This window comes from Cornus florida, unplaced genomic scaffold, assembly GCF_030987335.1.
Source record: "Cornus florida cultivar Cherokee Brave unplaced genomic scaffold, ASM3098733v1 CherokeeBrave_3.0.0_Hap2_Chr01, whole genome shotgun sequence".
NCBI classification, from domain to species: Eukaryota; Viridiplantae; Streptophyta; class Magnoliopsida; order Cornales; family Cornaceae; genus Cornus; species Cornus florida.
This window is the reverse complement of record NW_026775571.1, coordinates 10,304,272-10,327,841: the sequence shown is the minus strand read 5'-3', so window position 1 is coordinate 10,327,841 and position 23,570 is coordinate 10,304,272. Positions and strand designations below refer to the sequence as shown.

The window sequence follows — 23,570 nt, the reverse complement described above, 5'->3', positions numbered from 1 at the left end:
GGTATTACATTCTTCCCCCCTAACAAAAGGAATTCCATCCTCGGAATTCACGAAACTCTGAACTAATGTCTGTTCAAAATTCATTTATGTTTTCGTGTGGCACAGCCTCTTCAGATGAGCTCCACCAAATTCCAACACATCCAACAATATACCATGGTTCTATGTTTAAGAAATACCATAAATGTACAACTCTTAGGTTGTATCAATCAACAATCCAATCCTACCCAATATTTAGTGAAGCGCAACGATCCCTATCCCTCAAAGTTCCATTAAACAGACGCATAAAATTTCGATGCATCTAGCGCTAACTAATTGGTAACGCTAAGCAATAGGCTACTACCTAAATCAATAAACAAAATCATTGAAAAAATAGTGTAATACGTAAAACTGACCTTCCCCCAAAAACATTGCTTCCAATACGGAAGACATCCCAAACAACCATTTCCTGATAGAAAACTCCTATGTACGAGTTCAACTATCTACCAAAATCTGACTGCCGCCTCCAAACCGCGCGCAATCATTACAAAAGAGAGTATTTTTCTCTGATGGATCCTTAAATAAAGGCAAGGTCTTAATATATATTCTCGCTTCCACGCCAGACCAACGAGTGAGAGATCTGCACTATGTAATAGCCAAAACCCTAAACGTTGTTGCACTAACCTCTTTACGCCAATAGTAGCACCGAAAATAACTAAAAAGCTAAGTAACGCTTTCAATTTCCCATGCTAACCTAGGATATATATCCTAAGCATATCCTCCATGATTAAATACAATATCACAATCCAATCTCCCGTCTAGAGATGCGAAACATAGTTGTTGCTCCAACACCTTCAAAAATTCCTTTGAGACAACACTGTTAATCGACTAGATGAAATAACCACATGCTATAACTCCGTTATCAGTGCAATGTAGCACCAACATGAAATGCCAAGGTAAACACCACTAAAGTGATGTCCCCACGCGAACCTGCTCTATCCACCACACTTAATCCATATAGAATTAAAATTCCAACTAATGTCAGTAATTTCTGCCAATCATCCCCTCCTGATTAGTCCTACTCCCATTTTGAGATAAGAAATGGCTAAAACCTCCAATAATATCCAAGTATCAATTTTCCACCTTGTTAGCAGATGATACTTTTGGAGACAGTTATGTACATGTCCCTATCCATACCGCACCAAAACTAACATTGTATGTCGTGATGCAACTCATAACCATTTGACTGCCCTGTAAAATTTTACTAATTTAACATCTCAGTCACTCCGACCTTCAGCATCCTCAACTCAGCTGAGTAAGGTACTACCTCCTCCAGGGTCAGCTCCAGTATCTAAGTTGAGCTCTTCAATCACTGTGGTAATAGCAAGTGTTTTTTTTTTTTTTTTTTTTGCATATACCAAAACTCAACTAATTTTGCAATAACCACCGAAGGTTCAATTACCATATCAGTTGACCAAATCATCCTCCTCCCTATTACTTCCATTAAACGAAACTTAATGCAAAGTGTGAATCATCACATCTATCCATCTAAGCCATCTCGTAATCCGTGCTATTCGTAGGAACTGAAACCTTACCAGGCTCAAAATAGACAAAGTGAAACTGATTTAATTTTATTAGTCAAACAATATTCCCAACCAGAATCCTGATCCTTGTGTAGAATCAGTAACCGCTCATCAAAATTCGTGGAAACAACTCTGTCATTCCCACTCTAATATGAGAAATGGCTGCAAGGATTTAATGATCTCTGACGGTCCATCTAGATTATCTACTAGATATCAGACTTTGAGACAAAATCACTATGTCCCTCCTCCTGCCTGCCCTTCAAACATCTGTTTCCCTCTATGAAACATCATGTTTCCTCCAAGATCAATACAGAACTAAGAGTTGTGAACCTCAATACTTACATCCTCCACATAGTCAACAATTTCCGAGCAACAACTGTTTGTTGCGAACTGTGACTTAAAAAAAAAAAAAAAAAAAAAAAAAAAAAAAAAAAAAAAAAAAAAACAAATTTTCATATTATTTGTGCAAATAAAGAAACTTTGCTTCCTCCTCAATATGCAACTCTGGTAACTCCTCTTAATGACACCCCCTCATGAACAAAATTCTTGATTAAGAATTTATTGATAACTAGTTAGTCTGTCTCCTATCCTCAGTCGGTGTCATTCCAATAAATACTTAACCCAGTACAAAATCCTCCTGCCAACTAGGGAACAACTTATGAAATTTCCAAGAAATTGTTCAGCAAAGTCAGTATCTCCGATATATCATTGTGGTGTTAAAGTATATCAAACGAATCTATATTATTTGACTCGAACTGTTGGTTTACTTATCCCATCCTAAAAACGTACTATATCTACGCACGTCTAGGTTCATTAGATTGGCTAAAGGTAGGTATACTTACCAAATCATATGACCACATGCCCAAAATCCTAGCGTAATTAACGATATTCCTCCAAAACGGTAGTTGGCTGATCACACACTTGTGTCTCCAACTGAACCACATTCCCAATCCTGAATAATTGATGAAAATAAAACACATAATGTACACACAATAAAATAAAATAAAAATAAAAAATAAAATCTATGTAAAACAGCTTTCCTCCTAGCAAAGAAAATTTCTTTTAGAAATCATCTTTACCTGATTGGTTCACAATCTCCTTTCTATAATTTCAGAGGCAATCATCCAACCTCAAAACATAAGCTCAAACCATAACTCAAAACAAAATCCATTTGCCTCAGCAAATTCCAAAGGCTTAACCTTCATCCCCCTTATACACGGAATGCAAACCGTCTAATGTAGCTTACTAAAGCCACTTAGACCATCACAACCAAATCCTCATACTCCCCGGAATGTGATATAAAATCATTCTTGCGTTCCGATAAGAACTCCATCAGATCCTAAACTCCTGAAGAGTTCTCTTTATCTACCTCTTTTAAAGGTAACACGAGAGTTTAACTATATGTAGGTCGATCCACACCAACTCTACCAACATCATTCACTACTCTATTCGCAAACAAGATCACTCTCATGTGATCCTTGATTTTGAAGATTCAACCCTCTTTCTTGGGTATATTGAAATCTCTTCCTCTAAAATCCTCTTCGGACTCTTATTCCTAGATTGTCTCATTTATGTGAACAACTAAAATCGTGTTGGTCCCTTTATGCGGTGACCTAAAACATACTCCTAAATCCTTCCTTGGCTTATACTTCGATCCCAAGTTCTGCTTCTGACAAAGAACTCGATAACGTACTCCTTTACTACTTTGGGTCTGTATTGCTTTCGCCTTGGACCTTATCCTCCTCCTAGTGTCAACCATTTCAGACCTATGAAATCTAATTGACATCTGCTCCTCCTAACGAACCGTAAATAGAGTACAACGAATCATAATATGGCTCTAAGTTTTAAGAGATGCAACGTGGAAGTCATCTAACGAAAGACACTCTTAAGGACACTAGAACCTGGAGTGCTCTGATACCAATCGTGATACCCCTCGATTCTAGAGCCACGGGTGATCAAGTCCGAGCACAAATCCGAGGGATATCAAACAATTAATATGGAAACAAACAGGAATACAAAAGAATTTAAAATAAATTAATACGCTGAACAGAAAACTAAATATAAAAATACTCCGAAAATAATATTATAAATTTATTGAATTTAATTTTCCAATCCTTACAACTCGGGAATCCATCCAGTGGATCCCTAATAATCCCAAATGAACAATAATTATAAAACTAAAATCCAAAACTAAATTAAGAAAGGAAATCCTATGTAGTCGGAAGAGTGAGTGACTGTATATGCTTCATCACGATCAAGCTCTAAGCCTGGTACTAACGAACACCTGAAAAATAAGAGTGGGTCAGGACACATGCAAGTTCCATTCTACTACAATCCATACATAAACCCGATACGCAGATACATCCTAGATAGCTCTGCAATATCTAAAATAGTCCATACATATATAGATACACACTATAGGATGCTCACTAGCCTATAACGTAGTTCAGCCTGCATAGAAGGAAACATGTAAACCACACTTTTCAGTGACCATATACATCTCCGGTCAGGGAACATTAGCTATATCTAGTTACTCAACTTTTGCGTTATACGCACCCTAACCATGATCCTGAGACTCAAGCTCATATCACAGCACCATAAGTATATATATATAAATTCCATCCAAATACAATGTTGTGTCAGTCAATTATTCGTCTTCTAGACATGACATATAATTAGGATTTAAATGTTTTAATTAAATCCCTATCCTTCATAATACAGAAATATAAACAACCATCCAATATGTTGTTCAACTGTTTTAGTTGACATGACATGAAACCATGTAGGATTTAACTGTTTTAGTTAATCCATTCCGTATGTATGAAGAGGTAGGACTTAGCTTCTTGATCTATTCCATCTCCGATATGCCACCGTCCCATACCGGTGCATATTATGCACATGATCCATAAATGATGCACACTCAAATGAACATCAAGTATATCCAGAAACCAACATAATAGAAAACAGATATTAATAAGATCCTATCATGCATCCAGTATATGATTATAATCATAAATTCTCCTTTTAAATTGTTAAAGTAATGATAAACAATTTTAATTATCCACATCCATACAATTAATCGAACTTAAATTATAACAGTTCATCAATTAATATCCATAGCACAATATAATGATAAGCAGAATTATAACTGAGCACATTATACTAGAATGCCAAAAATCCCACCATACTAGTCCAGTTCGTTTGCTAAAATAAACCTAGCAATTAAAAATCTTCACAATCCTTGACGACATGTCAATTAATACTTAAATTACATGTCGTCCCTTTAATCCTCACTATAAATCATGTGTCTGATATAACGACACTCAGAAATCTACACGGAGTACCTTTTATGAAACCCCGAAAGTATTCCCATACTAGTCCATTTAGTTCGCTAATAAAAAACTAGCAACTAAAATTTCTACAACTCCTGTCAGCATGCAACCTACTAGTTAAAATTACATGACGTCCATAAATACAGTATAACCAACATTCTTAGAACTGAAATATGTTTTATGTATCATTGATATAAAATCCTAACACTCACTTTTATATCAGTTCATTTAATTTGCTAAGACAACTAGCAAATCAGTCTTCCTTCCTTCTTGACAGCATGCACATTAATATTTTATAATTCATGATGTCTCTTACCACTGCCTAAACCAACATCCCTGGGCTCAAACAGGTTCAAAACATCTTTTAAAAACCCCCCAGTTTAAATTTAGAAATTACTTTCAGCCCTTGAAATCACAAAAATAGCCGAAAACACCCTGTAGGGGTTTTTGTTCAAGGGAGCCGGCTCCCTCACCATGGGAGCTGGCTCTACAACTTCCAGAGCCGGCTCTCCAAAAGGGAGAGCCGCTCTCTCTTCATGGGAGCCTGCTCCCTCCATTAGGGAGCCGGCTTTCCCCCCTGGAGCCCCTCTCTGCTTCACTGCTTAGTCCCTGCTTCGTCCAGTTGTCGTCTGCGCTTCCGGCGAAGTTCACTGTCCCATCCCAAACCTTGTTAACATTCTTACAGTTTTATTTAAGTTCTTATAGTCCTAGAAACTCCTCATAATCCAGTGTGAATTAATTGACATAAACTTAAATCACGACCGAATAGTTTATGCAAAAACAACAGTTTCAGTTACAAGAACACCAAAACAAATTTCAGGCTAATCTAATATGCATAAAGTCCGTTTTAAAAGTTTAATTAGATTCCTGGAGTCTATATAGAATGCACAAAACACAAGTTTACAGGAAGGAAATATAATGAAACTTGCCTTTAGGTTTCGGTTTGAAACCTTTCAACATTGTCTATAAATTCCGGTGAATCCTAAGACTGTTCTCCCCTTCTACTCACTGTTCTTCTCCTCTGTTACCTCTTGGTTCCACCTACGAGTAACTCCTTTTCCTTATACCTTGAACCTCTCTGCTTCCTCTCAAATTCCTCTCTCTTAACCTCCCAAACGCTTCTCTGTATCTCTCTGCCTCACAGCACCTACTAGGGTTCTCCACCCTAGCAGACATTGATAAGTGCTTAAATGTTGCACATTTCAGCACCTAAGCTAGGGTATTTCAGTCTTTACATCTATCTTAATTTCATGTTTTAGTCCTAATTTATGTTTATGTGTATTTCAGGGCAATAAAGTTAAAATGAGCTAAGAACGGTCCATTAAAGCCTTTTTGGAGTCAAGCAAAGATATTCGGAAAAAGCTCAGAAAATGGCAAAAAGGAGGTCGCAGCCCATTGCTCGTATAGTGTGTTTATTCTTCAAACACGGTCAATCTCAGGCCTTTGATGATGTTCCCAAAGATGAAGAAGCAAACTAATGAGCTCAGGGCCAAAATGGAGCTAAATAGGGCTTAAAGGAAATTTCCAACTCTGGGGGGATCGATCCCCCAGGACTTGGCAACATTACAGATTTTTTTTATTGTTTGGGCTTATTTTGTGAACTATTGGGCTTTAATAGGGTTGTTACTTAAGGCCCAGTGAGCCATTAGATTAGGGTTAGTATTTATTTTATTTAGGTGAATATTATTAGGATTATGAAGTTGGATTTTTTTTCTGTACCGGGATATCACGTTCTCTTTGGAAAACAGGCTAGGGTGAGAAGAGAGGGAAGAGTGGAGGCACAAGTTTGGAAGAATATCTACACACTCATCTCTCTTGAGCATCAAAGAAGAAGAAGAAGGAACAAAGCATGGAGGCGGATCTTGTTGACACCTGGACTACCACAACCATGATGGGCTAGCTCTCCACTTAGGGCTTGGTTAAGCCCTAAGTCTCTTGTAATCTAAACCTTTGCAATTTCTATTTCTGGGGAGATTAATATATTGTTGTAGTTGATGTTGTGGTCTTGTGATTTCATACTTGGATGTTCCAAGATTTATGTTAATTAATCCTTCCATTATTTCTCTATCTTTGGTTGCATGTCTATGTGTGATCAATCTAGGGTTTATACTCATGATTAGATGTTAAAGATTAATTCTTTCATTAATTCCCTATGTTAATTTCATGTCTATGTGTTATTAATTGAGAATTATACTTGAAGACCATGACATGGTATTTAATGGATGCAATTGTTAACTAGTTTGATGGTTTATACTTTATTCTTGATGGGTTGTGTTATGATTAGACAATTCATACTTGAAATTGATATTCCACACTTATTATATGCAATTTGTATCATCTTTTTGATTGTGGATTATATGCAAATGGTCAATGGATTTGTTTGGTTATGGTTTTGTCTTGATAGGTTGTACTACACCCTAGTTTACTTGTCATTAGGTAGACAATCTACACTTGATTAATCAATCCATCATCATGATTGAAATTTGTATTATCACATTGATGTGTGCTCTCATTGGATGCATTTGTGAATTGGTGAGATAGGTTAAGCCTCAAGATTGGTGTGTGGTCCTACACGTAGTTTACTTGTTGGTTAGGTAGGCAATGCATTACAAATGAATTGGATGATCATGCTTACATATGCAAATTGTGCCATTGATTGTAGCTACATTTTAATTACAACAATGTTCTCCCCATTAATGGAAAGCAAGTGGTTAATTGCATGAGCTTAGTGGTGCTTCCAATAAACCCTAAGAATTTTCTTCTATCTCTTAAACCCCTAACTCTAACTTAGTTTATTTTCATTGCATTTTAATTTAATTGTTCACTAGCTTAATCAACCAACCATCTATTTTATTCTCTCTTTCTCTCTCTTATGGTAATCACTTGTTAAAACCAACTGTCTTATTTAAATCCAAGCCAAAGGTCTCTTGGGTTCGATCCCTTCTCACTTTATACTACATAGTATAAGTGTCTAGCGGTTTATAAATGTAAACTATGATGCCCGCTTGATACCATTTCCAAAACCAAAGTGTGGTGCATTATTTTGTGCACACGCTTGGGTCGCATCAGACATAACCAAGCATATATATATATACGGCTAAACCCTAAGTTAGATTATACAGTATATATATAAGCTTCCACTAAACCCTAATTCTAAACCCCAAATAAAATACAAGTCGGCGACCACAATTACCTAAAACATTAAAACCTTACGGCACATACAAATTATATAAGTTACCAAATATAAAACCCGAAATTACACGTCAATTAAATCATCAATAATTAAATATTTAAATAAACCAACAATTAAATTAAAATAATTTCAATTAAACAATTAAGTTAAAACAAATACACACTTAATCAATTAAGAAACCAAAACACATAAGTCACATAATTAAATAAAAAGCAATAAAAATCAAAATTAAATTCCTATCTTATCCTTTTGAAAACTAGGGGTATTACACAAAAACACAAGAAAAAGACACACACAGTGGGGTCAACATACTTTAATGAAGAAAAAAGCAGTTTTGATGACCATACTAAACTCTTAAAAGCCAACACAACATGCAAAGGCAATGTTTATGGGTATAGAAATTGACTAATGTATACAAAAAAATACACTGGCATCACAAGTTCTCAATTATTATGGTCACAAAGCACAAAAAAAATTAAAAATTATTTCACAAACCCTAGAAACTAGAATCAAAGTTACTATGTTGAACCTTACCAACAACCACACCACAAAATAGGTACCTTTACATACAAAAATCAGAATTATTGTACTGAGATAGACCAAAAATATATGAAACCTATAAATCAAAAAATATGTTAACACTCACATCTAAATATGAACAATCAATAATATATAACATCAATAATATACATATAGGCACATATATTAAAACTCACATAAAAAATAAGAAACAAGGTTTGTTACAAAAATCACATACGATTTTGTTCTCTACTTTAACTTCGGAGTTCTTCAAGGAATGATTTCAATCACAGCCCAATATTCTTTCAATGTTCAACACAAATCACCGAATACACCCTAGAAATCGAAGATTAGTGACGTAAACCAGGAACCTTGAACACTGAAACCCTAATCGCCCCTCTTCGCTTTCTAACCACATACTCAAATGGGGAATGAGGAACACTTAACAAAATCTCATCAAACATGCCTTTACAACTACTAGGGGTTATGTACGACATTTTGCAATTTCATGTTTTTTTTATTTTTCTAAAATAATAATTGTATAGGGCATATATGTAATTGTACTTATATATATCACCGAAAAGAGTAATCCGGCGTCTGCAGGGGGTAATATGCTCAATTTCAAAACTACTATAACTAAATTGCTCACTTTTTCAGTTCAGGGGGTATTTTGCTCGATCGTGTAAACCTCGGGGGGTATTTTGTACTTTTGTCTACCTATTAATTAAAAGAAATCCATTTTAAAAAATTGACATAATAATAAATTCCGAACATAAAATTCAAAATATATAACATTGACTAGAAACTATAAACAATTACCCGTTAATTCTATTTTTGCACTTAAAAGATAAATAAGTTTTTAAAAAAGTTTATAGGACAATAAAGTCCTACTTTCCATAAGAATTTCTACCAAAGTTCTATAACTAATACAATTCATCTTTTTAACCTTTTCATATATCATGTATTTTGCTTAACTAATTTTCTTCAAACAATTTTGCTAAAAGTTTGATTGAAAATAAATAAACTATGTAATTTAAGGGAAAAAAAATTATTTCAAATTCACATTATATTTGATATATTAATTTAATTTGATAACTTTTTTAGTTAGCATTGTCTCAAATTTAAGAGATTTATTTTTTACTCTAGAGATTTTTCTTTTAAAAAAAATGAAGTAGAAAATTCAAAAGTAGTGAAAATAATTCATTTATTATTCATAAATGTAATGCATGAAAAATATTTCATTGTATTTTAACATGTGAGTATGTACGGAGAGTAAATTTGAAATAATATATTAAATGTGTTAGGTTTATTAATTTTAGTAACAAATAATATATATATATATATATATATATATATATATATATATATATATATTTCTAAATAAGTATTAGTTACAAAATATTGGTGGAAGGAGAGAGAGAGTTTGTATTTTAGTGAGAAAAGACACTAATGATAATTTAGTAATAAAGGGCAAAACTAAAAAAGGTTCATTATTTATAAAATTTGAACTTATTTTAAATATTTCTCCAAAGTAAGATTTATTTATTTTATGAAAAATTTATATTAATAATTTCCTAAAAACTATGTGAAACTCAAATTTAATAATTCCACTCTTTTCTCTTAGAAAAAAATGATAAACTTAGAAGGCTGATTTTTGTTACCTACTAATGTAAAAGAGTCCTGTTTGTTGGGAGAGATAACAATAAACAAATACAATAGAATAACTCTTCTCCCTATATGCAAGTAAATATAGTGTATCTCTACTTTTATATGTACTGAAAATAATATAAAAGAAAATCAATCACACCAAACCACAAGAACACAAACAATTTTTTACGTGGAAAATTTCCCCAGTGTGAGGAACAAAAACCAGGGGACCTAGTCCAGTTGAAATCTCCACTATCAACCAAATAATGGGTACACAAAGTCTTCTTTAATCGCAATTAGAGGCTACAATACATCTCATCAAGATATCACCAATCTTGGCAAAAAAACAAAGAGAATTGGAGAGAAAATACCATAAACCCGGTTACTGTTCATGGGTACGAATTACTGTTCCTAAGCTCAAAATCCGATCTCCACCATTTAGATTTTAACTCATTGAGTCATGAACCTCTCTTCTAAATTTCAGCTCGATCGGACCACGGACGAAGCGGGATCAGAGGTTTGATGAAATCTGGGCAGTATATGGAAAAACTGCGTTTTTCCTCTCTCTCTTGTAAAAACTACGGCTGATCTCCCTCTCTTTTTATTCTGACTTCCTTAGGGTTATTCACCCTAAAGGGCTGGGCTTCGGGCTTTAATAAAACCCACTTGAGCTTTCCTCCATATAGAAGGAAATAAAGCCAATAAATCTCCCCCTTTCCACTATGAGGAGGCAATCGCCATCCCGGCGATCGAATAACAAACTTCAAGCTTCTCTCTTGATAGGGTCTTTGTCAACATATCAGAACCATTATCATCAGTATGAACCTTCTCAAGTTCAAGTAACTTATTATTCAACGCATCTCTGATCCAATGGTATCGTACATTAATGTGCTTAGATCTTGCATGGAAACTGGAATTCTTAGCAAGATGAATAGCACTCTGGCTATCATAAAACAACACATACCTCTGCTGCTCAAAACCAAGTTCTCTCAAGAACTTCTTTGCCTATAACAACTCTTTAGTCGTTTCCGTTGCTGTAATAAACTCTGCCTCTATCGTAGAAAGAGCAATACACTTCTGAAGTCTCGATTGCCAACCTACAACCCCACCTGCAAAAGTGATCAAATAACCCAAAGTAGACTTACGAGTATCCACATCCCCTACCATATTTGCATCTGTGTAGCCAACTAACAATGGTTGTCCGTTTCCCAAACCAAGTCTCAAACTAGAAGTGCCTCGAAGATACCTCATGATCCACTTCACTGCATGTGATACCCCTCGATTCTAGAGCCACGGGTGATCAAGTCCGAGCACAGATCCGAGGGATACCAAACAATTAATATGTAAACAAGCAGAAAAAAAAAATTGAATTAAATACAAATTAATAATACGCTGAAAGAAATCTAACATAAGAATCCTCAAACTTGAAATAAATAAATTAATATGATTTAAAACCGTACAACTCGGGAATCCACCTAGTGGACCCCTAATCCCAAATCCTTGAATAAATTTACAGAATTAAAATCCAAAATTTAAAATAGAAAGGAAATCCTATGTAACCGGAAGAGTGAGTGTCTGTATCTGCATCAACACGATCCAGCTCTAAGACTGGTACTGCCGAACACCTGAAAAATAATAGAGTGGGTCAGGTCCACATGCAAGTTCTGATCTACTACGATCCAAACAGTAATCCGATACGCAGATACATCCTAGAAAGACTTAACAATATCTAGAGTAGTCCATATATGTATATATAGTACACATTATAGGACGCTCGCTAGTCCAGTAGGTCTGTCTCAGCCTGAATAGAAGGTAACATGCAAATACGCACCCTAAGGTGGGCATGAGTACCTAGACCTACCAGGGGACAACACCTATGTCCAGTTATCCATCATAAGCGATATACGCGCCCTAACCATGGTCCTGAGACTCAGGCTCATACCATGGCACATATAATAAATATAAAAAGTCCGTACTCCTCCCAATACAGGATATCATCCATCTGTGTAGTGGTCTGATATCTATATAATAAATCCATTCGGAAACCACAGTAGATCATTCAATTCACAATTGATATGACACATGTATGTGATGGACTTAACCTTTATGGTTAATCCATACCTGAATCCAAATTGGGTCGGACTTAGTGTTTTGAACTAATCCATTCCCAATATAGGTAGGTCTTAGTGTTTTGAACTAAGCCATCCCTAATATGACATCGTCCCATACCGGTTCATATACATCCATATCAGTGGGACTTAACCTTTTTATGGTTAATCCAACTCATTCCAAATTAGGTAGGATTTAGTGTTTGAACTAATCCACACCTAGTATGTCACCGTCCCATACCGGTACATACAATCCTCCAGTTCATGTAGTTATTAACACAGTACAATTATTTATTAACCACATCCCAGAATAAACATAAATATAGTTTAGCACGTATACAACCAATTTATGCATCCAATATAACATTTAGATATCTCATTACAATTCTTTACATATATGAAAAGACTGTACAAATAGCCCCTCCAGCTAACCCAGTTGACGGAAACAGTATTAGATACAAATCAACCATAATCTATTATATGCATAATTATCATTTAATACCTATAACAAGTCAATAGGAATTATTACAGAATCCAACCATCACATTTTAATCATTTAAAATGCTAATACACGGCGTAGTAATCCAATCCTCCATAAACTCCTTAAATTGAACAGAATTTATAAAAAAATATATATCAACTAATTCCAAATCAAGAATCGATGGTTACAAGCACTTACTATTCTTATACTTCTGTTTAGATATAGTTAAACCATAAATTATATATGCCAGAAAAATTCCAAGTTCCAATAAATGGTTTGAATGTTTAAAACAGTTAGCAACTCCCGATTTTTCTTAAATTTAATTTGCTCCAATCCTTAACCCAATCATGGATTAATATTTTCCATAGTATAACGGGTTTATTCCAGACTCAACAACAATTTAAAACAGCCTAAACAAAGTTCCAAGAACCTATACAGACCAAACAGTGCACAAAACAAAATTTGGTGCGTTCAATTGAGAGCAGGCTCATTCAAAACAAAGAGCCTGCTCTATTTTTTCAAAAGAGCCTGCTCAACTAATCTAGGAGCCGGCTCCTAGATGCTAGAGCCGGCTCCACCTTCCTTTGGAGCCGGCTCTAAGGTAGAAAGAGCCGGCTCCTCCTTTTTCTTGGAGCCTGCTCTTCTCCCCTTAGTTGCCGTCATCCGTTCTGCTGCTTCTTCTTCGACTGCGGTGTTTTCCAGACCTCTGTAAGGTTCTTAATGGTTGTTCTAGGGTTCAATCTTAGTTCTAGGGTAATCTTAACCCACTGATATACAACCACGATCTGAACTAGACACAAGTCTTACAGCAATGATTACATAATTTCTGATAGCAACTTTAGACAACTTACAACAGATTTATTTAGTAAAACTCAAAACTGTTTTAAAAATCTTGTTCTAGGGATTAAACTCATTCTCAGAATAATTGTAAGGCATCTAATCATATTACTAATCTCAATAAAACAGGCTTAAACGTAAAAGACACAGATAGCAGAAAATCAACCAGTATGCAAAACAGTTAACTCACTCAGATCAAATAAATTCATATCTGCATGGAAAACATGTTATTATGTTTGTGTCAATCCGTTTTATCTTTTATTAAAACCCTGAAGTCTAACCAGGCATGCACAGAACACGAATTAAGGGGAAAGAATAGAATAGAGACTTGCCTGCAATTTCTGAGTTTGAAACTGTAAACCACCGTCTCTGAGTTCTCCGTCAATGTTGTCGACTACTATTCTACACCTCCGGCGCTCTTGGTTCAATCCAGAAGCAACCCCGTTCTTCCCCTTGAACCTCACTATAAATCCTCAAAGGTCTACTCTCTGTTTTCCTACAATTCCTCACTATTGCACTCTGTATTTTCTCTCTGTTTCTTAGGTACGTGAGAAGAACTTTGTATACTTTTATAAAACCCTAAACCCACATTAAACTATATATTTATAGAACCCAAAATCTTAACCTAATTCTAATTCGTTTACCAACAGGAAAACAAAACCCTAACATCCATTCCCTAACTATGTCGGCGACATCCGTGTAAAATAAAACCCCAAGTTACCATAAAGAAAAACAGTACATTAATTAAATAAAGCAATTAAATAAGTACTAAAAAAAAAATCAATCAGGTAATAAATTCAAGTTACATAATACTAAGGCAATTAATTTAAATAAATTCAAATAATATAATTACAACAATCGCAATTTACATGTAAATTAAATACACACAAATATTAATTAAATCAATTAAGCAACCACAATTAATCAATGAAAAAAAAAAAAAAATTAAATTTCCAATTCTATCCTTTTGAAAAGTAGGGGTATTACACTGTATTCCAATGCTCTCTTCCCAGATTTAACAATAATCGGCTAACGACACCAACTGCATGAGCTATATCTGATCTTGTGCAAATCATTGCATACATCAAACTTCCTACTGCTGAAGCGTAAGGAACTCTTTCCGTGTCTTCCTTTTCCTTATCTGTAGAAGGATATTGCTTTGTACTCAGTCTGAAATGGGTAACAAGAGGAGAGCTAACCACTTTAGTGTTGTCCATATTGAACCTCTGAAGCACTTTTTTAATATACTCCTCCTGTGACAAATATAACTTCTTGGCACTCCTATCACGACTGATTCTTATGCCAAGAATTTTCTTCGCTGGCCCCAAATCCTTCATAGCAAATGACTTACTCAATTGCTTCTTCAACTAGTCAATCCTTTAAGCATTCCTGCCAACAATCAACATGTCATCCATATAAAGCAATAGAATAATAAAATCATCATTAGAGAATTTTTGAACAAATACACAGTGATCAAAAGTTGTCTTCTTGTAGCCTTGTTCCCCCATAATAGACTCAAACTTCTTATACCACTGTCTCGGTGCTTGTTTCAAACCATATAGGCTTTTCTTCAGCTTGCACACATAATCCTCTTTCCCTTTCACTTTGAAACCCTCTGGCTGCTTTATATAAATCTCTTCCTCCAAATCACCATGAAGGAAGGCAGTTTCCACATCTATCTACTCAACTTCCAAGTCAAGACTAGCTGCTAGGCCGAGTGCTATACGGATTGATGACATCTTTACGACTGGAGAAAAGATCTCATCAAAGTCAATACCTTTTCTCTGACCGAACCCTTTGACAACTAATCTAGCTTTGTACTGTGGCCGTGAAGAGAACCCATTTGGCTTCTTCCTGTAAATCCACTTGTTTTCCAAAGCTCTTTTTCCTTTAGGTAGCTTTACTAACTCAAAAGTGTGATTATCATGCAATGATTGCATCTCATCTTGCATAGCCTCAATCCACTCTGTCTTGTGTTCATCTTCTATGGCTTCTGCAAAACACTGGGGCTCTCCCCCGTCAATCAATAACACATACTGCTCTGCTGAATACCAAGTGGAAGGACGTCGGTCTCTGGGAGATTTCCTGGATGGAATCTCTGGTGGAATCTCTGGCGCTGTCAACTGCTCATCAGTCTCAACATCTCCCTGAACCTGTAGGGGAACATCCACATCACATGTACACTGGTGGTCATCCTGAACATCATTCTCAACCTGAGATGGCAGATTCTTTAGAGGAGCTGGATCCACATTAGTCAAGATATCACTCTGCTGAGACATAGATTTCTCTGCTTTCTCAATATCCTGAATTGTCTGATCTTCTACAAACACGACATCTCTGCTTCTCACAATTTTCTTCTCAACTAGATCATAAAACTTGTACCCAAACTCATCTTGGCCATAGCCAAGGAATATACACTGTCGCGTTTTCACATCAAGTTTGGACCTTTCATCTTTTGGAATATGCACAAATGGTTTGCACCCAAAAACACGCAGATGATTATATGCAACATCCTTACCTGTCCCAACTCGGTCTGGCACATCAAACTGTAGAGGAACACAGGGTGTAAGATTCAACACATGAACAACTGTGCTCAATGCCTCCCCCCAAAAGGATTTTGGCAACTGGGCTTATGAAAGCAAACATCTCACTCTCTTAACCAGTGTCATGTTTATCCTTTCTGCTACGCCATTCAACTGAGGAGTTTTCGGAGTTATCTTGTGATGTCGGATACCCTACTGTCTACAATACTCATCAAAAGGACCAGAATACTCTCCGCCGTTATCAGTACGAATGCATCTCAGTTTCTTCCCAGTTTGTCTCTCAACTAGGGCTTGGAATTGCTTAAATACTGTCAACACTTGGTCTTTTGAATTCAAGGTATATACCCACAACTTCTTTGAATGGTCATCTATGAAGGTCACAAAGTATCTGGAGCCACCAAGTGTTCTCGTCTTCATAAGGTCACACACATCTGAATGTACCAAATCCAGTATCTCTTACTTTCTCGAATGAGGGGAATTTTTAAAGGAGACTCTACTCTGCTTCCCTGACAAACAATGAGTACACCTTTTCAGAAGTGTACTTTTCAGTCCACATAGTAGACTTTTCTTCCCTAGTAGAGCTAATCATTTCTCACTCATGCGAGCCAGTCTCTTGTGCCACAACTCTGTTGTATCATTATCCTCCATCGCATTAACAATGTCGTTGGAGATCTTTGTTTGCAGAACGTACAGTGTAGAGTGCTTCATGCCTCGAGCCACAACCATAGCACCCCTAGTGAGCTTCCACTGGCCATCACTGAAAGTGCTGCAATACCCTTCATCATCAAGTTTACCTGCAGAAATCAAATTCAAGCGAATATCAGGAATATGCTTCACATCTCTAAAAACTAACCTCATGCCATTATTCGTCTTCAGATACGCATCCCCAATTCCAATGGCTTTAACCAATCCATCGTTGCCCATCTTTATTGTTCCAAAATCACCAAATTTATAAGATGTAAAGAAATCCTTCCGAGATGTAGCATGAATGGAGGCACCACTGTCAATCACCCAACTGGTTTCATGGTATGCAACATTTATTGTCTCATCATCATAAATAATGAGGAAGTTTGCAGGAGTGGTGGTAGCAACTCTATCATCATCATCTTTGTCATCTCCATCTTCGTTCCCTTCCCTTTTTCATTCTTGTTTTCTTTCTTCAATTGCCTGCAATATTTCTTAATGTGTCATTTTTTCCTGCAATGATGACACTCAACATTTGCAAACTTGTTGAACTTGCTTCTACTGTTATCTCTGTTCTTCGGACCTCTGCTCTTACTTCTCCCTCTCTTTTCTGTAATCAAGATCTGTGACTGTGAAGAGGATCCCTGTGCTTTTCTTCTCATCTCTTCATTTAGCAAACAACTCTTAGCCATATCCATTGTGATTACACCTTCTGGAGCGGAATTAGACAATGAAGTTCTGAGTGTCTCCTACGAGTCCGGTAATGAACCAAGCAACCATAACCATTGTATCTCATCATCAAACTTAGTACCCATTCTAACCAGCTGATTAATAATTCCTTGGAATGTATTCAGGTGACCAAATAAAGGAGTCCCGTCCTGGTATCTCAAAGCCATCATCTGCTTAATCAGAAATAATTTATTATTTCCAGTCTTTCTAGCATATAGCTGTTCAAGCTTACTCCATAGAAAACATGCATTTGTCTCTCCACTAATATGGTTCAAAATATTATCATCTACCCACTACCTAATATACCCACACACCTGTCGATGTAACAAAGTCCATTTCACATCAGACTTGTTTTCTGGTTTTTCAGCACTAAACACCAGTATGTAATAATCTTTCACATAAAGAAGATCCTCCATTTTTCCTTTCCATATGTGATAATTTGAACCATTGAGATTAATAATTCTACTCGTATTTGCTTCCATAACTTAAACTGCCAACTTGGCAATCTTTCAACCTGGAGCTTTGATACCACTTTGTTGGGAGAGATAACAATAAACAAATACAGCGGAATAACTCTTCTCCCTATGTACAAGCAAATATAATGTATCTCTACTTTTATATGTGTTGAAAATAATAGAAAAGAAAATCAATCACACCAAACCTCAAGAACACAAGCAATTTTTTACGTGAAAAATTTCCCCAGTGTGAGGAACAAAAAACCAGGGAACCTAGTCCAGTTGAAATCTCCACTATTAACCAAATAATGGGTACACAAAGTCTTCTCTAATCGCAATTAGAGGTACAATACATCTCATCAAGATATCACCAATCTTGGCAAAAAACAAAGAGAATTGGAGAGAAAATACCATAAACCCGGTTACTGTTCACGGGTACAAATCACTGTTCCCGAGCTCAAAATCTGATCTCCACCGTTCAGATTTTAACTCATTGAGTCGTGAACCTCTCCTCCAAATTTCAGCTCGATTGGACAACGGACGAAGCGGGATCGGAGGTTTGATGAAATCTAGGTAGTGTATGGAAAAACTACGTTTTTCCTCTCTTGTAAAAACTACGGCTGATCTCCCTCTCTTTTTATTCTGACTTCCTTAGCGTTATTCACCCTAAAGGACTGGGTTTTGGGCTTTAATAAAACCCACTTGGGCTTTCCTCCATATAGAAGGAAATAAACCCAACACTGTTGTGATTGAGTCAGTGCTCAAGTACATTAGAACTTGCTTTTTACTCAACTAAACAATGTCAATTTATTGCCAACTCCATGTGCTTGATCATTTAGGTTTTACATACTATACTCATTGAAGAACTCGCGCGCGCGCGCGCACACAATCAACAGGCTATTTCACAATGAGTAATGATACACTGATCAATTTGTTTTACTATTAATCCGAATCTTACGCGGACTTGTTACTTACACGGACTTGTTACGTCATTCCACAAGCACTAGAGTTCTAAAACTCGCAAACTAAAAAACCGTTTACGGAATTTTGTCTCTCCAATCTATAAAACCTTTTAAGGTCCGGAGAAAATCGAAGAGAAAATTCGGTAAAATGTTTTCTGCTTTTGAGGGTAGCGGACGGTCCGGAGGTAGTTTCTCTTCGATTTTCTCTCTCTAGTTCTTTTCTCCCCTCCTCTCTTATCAATATTACCTCTCATTCAGATTTTTTGTTCTCTTCTTCTCTCATATTTTGGCTCTCTCTCTCTCTTCAATTCGCAAAATCAAAGGAGCACAACAATAAAATTCCTTATTTGGTTGGTAGTTCAAATCCTCCTCTTCCCGCTCCATTTGATTTTGGCTCAATCTCTCTTGCAGCAAAGTGTCAAAAAGATTGTTACAGAATTGGCCATTGATGTTCTCTGTGACCTAGAAAAGATTTTTCCAATTCCAAATGAAAAACATGTAAAGGAGTTACTGTTACAATAGCCAGAGCAGATCTTGACATCCAGAAAGTCGCGGATTCAAAACAAAAAATTGCCTCTCTTCATGGGCTGTGTATATCTAATCCTTCCCGAACTGAGACAATAACAAGAGTCTCACGCAATGGGCTGTCCTTTTGATATTGCCAACGGCATCAAAACATACTTGAATAACAAAAAAAACACATATATAATATGACCTACTTCATTAAACTGCCTGAATGTCCCCCCAACAAAAATTACAACAAAAAAGTAAGAACAGAGAAACTAACTACCTGAACCTAAGTAAGAACAGAGAAACTACCTACCTGAACCTACTTTCTCGGCTTTCACTCTTCTTCCAGTGCTACTTACATTAGGTTTTCTATTATTTCTCTTTTTTATATCACCATCAGCATCGACCTCGTCAGCATCGTCCTCCACATAAATTATACTGTCTTCAGTATCATCATCGTAGCTGGCCATATCTATTTCACCCTCATCGTCCAAATCGTCACCGTCTTCATCCTCATAGGCATCACCATCTTCTATACCATCCTCATCATCATCCATATTGCCACGCATTGTATGAAACTCCAGAGGAGGAGGACAATCCTCAGTGATCGCCTCGTCCCTCTTTATCACGAGATGCCGAATGACTCTCTCATCTTTGTCTAACATGCTCTTAAAATCGTTAATCCATTTGGCTTCCAGCTCGAAGTTCATCAAAATGTAGTGGGCATTCTTTGCTTTCTGGATCTTGTATGCCAGTCTTCGGAGACCCCAATCACTGAATCTCCATACCTTGCCTTTCTTCTCCCTTAAAAAGTCTGCAAAAATGTTTTTCATAGATATTGGAAAACTAAATTTCAAAAGTTCAAAATGCATCCTCACAGATGGCATTTCAAAATAGACAGATCATAGTGGTGTCGGGCCATAAAATAAAACAGAACAAAACTAACTTTCTAATTCTGGCTACGAGGAAATCTACACACAACACCCTAAAACTTCAACAATTACCATCCCCACGTTTCAAACTCTACACCTTCATATGGTATACTAGTCTTCTTAGCTAATCTTCTTATGCCAGATCACATATCATTCTTTAGAATAGAAAATTAAAGAACAGAATTTACAGCATGCAGTGTGAATGTTTCTCTCTTTTGGAATAAAGTTTCGGTAAACATTCATCGTAAGCTTAATCAAAGCTTTTGATCACATAAAAATGTAGACAAAACAAAGAGATGGAATGGCTAGCTCACCTTCAACCTTTGAATTCACACTTCCAACCTCTTCCTTGTGGTTCTCATGAATTAAATAAACCACTTCATAGTGGCGCACTGTAAAACCAAAAGAAAGAAATAACAACTCAATGCAGCTATTACAGTCGATTACACAATTTAAATCAACTGATACAGAAGATCACAATATGCTTCAATATTCAATTTATAATTTTCCAGTGTATTTTTCCCAAAACCAACAATGGAGAAGCAAAATGACTTTGATTCCTAGATTCTCAATGTCCTTCTGGATCACCTCAAACAGTTATTCTATTTGACAAGGAAAGAAGGAAGAATGACAAGGAAAGAAACATGCTCACTTTGTTTGACATTCGAATGGCTCTCGAGCTTAAGATTCAGATATTCAAATATTTTCTCTGCAAATTAACAATCAATTCAAATACTGTGAGATAAGAAAGAAATAAACTACTGTAAAGAACCTCTTTGAGACTAGCCAAAAAAAAACTACTTGAAAATGTCTAGTGATTAAAGAAACTCAGACCATATTAAACACTTACCTTCTTCTGAGTCTGCAAACTCGGGAAGAAGGCTACCATCTTCCTGAAGTTTTTTCTGAAAGTTGTAATCGAAAGCTTAACATAAGAAACCCATCTCTATACAATAAATACTCCGAAAGAACAAAAGCAACACAAAATTCAATTCCATGGAAAATAAAATTGAAAACATGAAAACAAATAAAATATTTTACAAAAATTACCAAACTTATAATAAAACTTCAAATCATTAGAAGGAAAACTATTCTCTTGCATACATACATAATCACAATCTCAATCTCTTTAATCCACACACTTGTGACGCAATTTCACACAGTTCCTCAAAGAGTGTTCATTGGTGTGCCTATGCTTTATAGGTATACCTACAAACAATTAGTGCTCTAGGGTTTCACTAGAGTATTTTGAATCTATTCAGGTGTTGGTTGATAACCCAAATTAGTGCTTAATTCTAAACATGTGTGCGTAAGGTCACTGTAGAAGTGGCTTATCACTGAATGCAACACTTAAAATTCAAAAAAATATCTACATAATCTCAAATTTTATTTACCTTCAAAAAATTGAACACTTGAAATTCAGTTCATAAAATTTTCAGTTTTACCAAAAATTTCTTTCCAAAATTTGCATAAGTAACAATGAGAACACTGCACAAGAACCCTAAAATAAAGGTGAAAAGAAGAATATATACACACATACATAAAAAATAAAAATAAAATTATGTATAAGGGAATCTATATTGAAAATCACCTCTCTAAGCAACACAGCTTCGGGAAAAGGACCAGTTGCTTCATCAGGTTTGACTACAAAGCTATGAGTGTCAATCTTCTTCTTGTCGTTCTTGGCCTCCACAACCACTGATCTTCTGAGCCTCAGAGAGCTCTTCTGAGATGAAAATGGCAACAAAGAAGAGTACCCATTTGCGAAAACCAAACAACTACTTCGATTCATAGCAAACCCACCACTGCTAATCAATTTCTCGAACTCTGGAGTGACAGGTGTGGTTGTAAAGGAGGTCCGTAAAATTGTCTCCATCGGAACGGTAGAGAAAGAAAGGTGCTGGTGCTGGAGGGTGGAATTTGATTATATTTTCTCTCCAGATGCAGGGGAGGGGAGTGGTATGAGCGAGAAAGGTAAGAAGAACGGTGTTGTTTGGGATACAGAAGGGGTTTATCCCTGGGTTCTAATCCTCTGAGGCAATCCTAGCCATGTGCATATTGGAGACCAATCACGTCTTGCCACTAATACTCTGTTCGGTAAGGGAATTGGATGGAAGGGAGACCAATCACGTCTTGCCACTAATACTCTGTTCGATAAGGGAATTGGATGGAAGGGAAATAAAATGAATTGATGAAACATCCGTACTTAAGAAATGGAAGGATGGGAATGAAGTATAAGACCATGCTTTGCTTTGCCTTGCTTTCAATTTATTTAATAATTATAAATGATAATATTATAATTTAATATTTTTATAACAACTTTTCTGTTTTTTTTTTTCTCCATATCTGGAGGGATTAAGTGCACTGAATACCTCTAAACTATAAGCAACAAACTTTTTTAAATTAAAAATAACAATGTTGCACTTAAAGAGGAATAGTCAACCAACCATTAACGGAAAAATCAAATTACCTTTCTGTCCTTAAATTGAATGACATCATTTGTTTAGTTTTGAGTTCACCATGATGACGACGTGGCAATGAAATCCCACTAACCAATTGAAATTGGATAGCACGACAACCTAACATTATCATTATACATCATTATAGCCCTATATCAATTTTCAACACCAAACAGCTCCTTTAAGGTGGTGGTGTTGGTGTCGGTGTGGTGGTGGTGACCAACCTTTGCAAAATCCTAGGCCTCAGCCGTCGTTGCAACATCTTCGGCCATGGACGGACAGTGGAGGTGGTGGCCATGGATGGGAGGACGATAAAGGTTGGTAGGAGGAGAAAAGGGAGGCATATTTATTTAATAGTTATTAAGGTTATTTTTGTCTTTTAAAACAAACTAAATATTTCACGGGGGTTAAGTGTCTTTTTTAAGTAGTTTAGGACTGGTAACCCCCTCGCAACTACCTCAGGAAAGTTGCTAGACTGACTTCTTCGATTGATTGTTTGATTTCTTTCGCTCACGAGGGGTTTCTTGATAAAGAGAAAAATGTTCAGGGGGAGTAATGCACTTAACCCTATTTGGCTGAATGAAAACTTATAAAATAAAAATAATGCTTCATATCCATCA

The 23,570-nt window shown here is 36.1% G+C and overlaps 1 protein-coding gene across 1 annotated transcript; it reads right to left on the bottom strand.

Annotated features, from left to right (window-relative positions):
- Positions 1-19,681: 19,681 nt before the first annotated feature.
- LOC132286797 (protein REGULATOR OF FATTY ACID COMPOSITION 3, chloroplastic) lies at positions 19,682-22,509 on the bottom strand. The gene is made up of 5 exons (XM_059789220.1): positions 22,083-22,509; positions 21,342-21,396; positions 21,144-21,200; positions 20,806-20,883; positions 19,682-20,373 (listed from the first exon to the last, which is right to left on the bottom strand). Exons 1-5 carry the CDS (start codon positions 22,365-22,367, stop codon positions 19,865-19,867), a joined length of 984 nt encoding a protein of 327 aa, XP_059645203.1. The 5' UTR covers positions 22,368-22,509; the 3' UTR covers positions 19,682-19,864.
- Between the last annotated feature and the right edge of the window lie 1,061 nt (positions 22,510-23,570).

Excerpts from the sequence above, each read along its gene's own strand:
- LOC132286797 (XM_059789220.1), bottom strand. The coding sequence starts at position 22,367 with ATGGAGACAATTTTACGGACCTCCTTTACAACCACACCTGTCACTCCA. Across the intron at positions 21,397-22,082 it reads AAGCTGTGTTGCTTAGAGAG|AAAAAACTTCAGGAAGATGG; the intron begins GTGATTTTCAAT and ends TACAACTTTCAG. Across the intron at positions 21,201-21,341 it reads GTTTGCAGACTCAGAAGAAG|AGAAAATATTTGAATATCTG; the intron begins GTAAGTGTTTAA and ends GTTAATTTGCAG.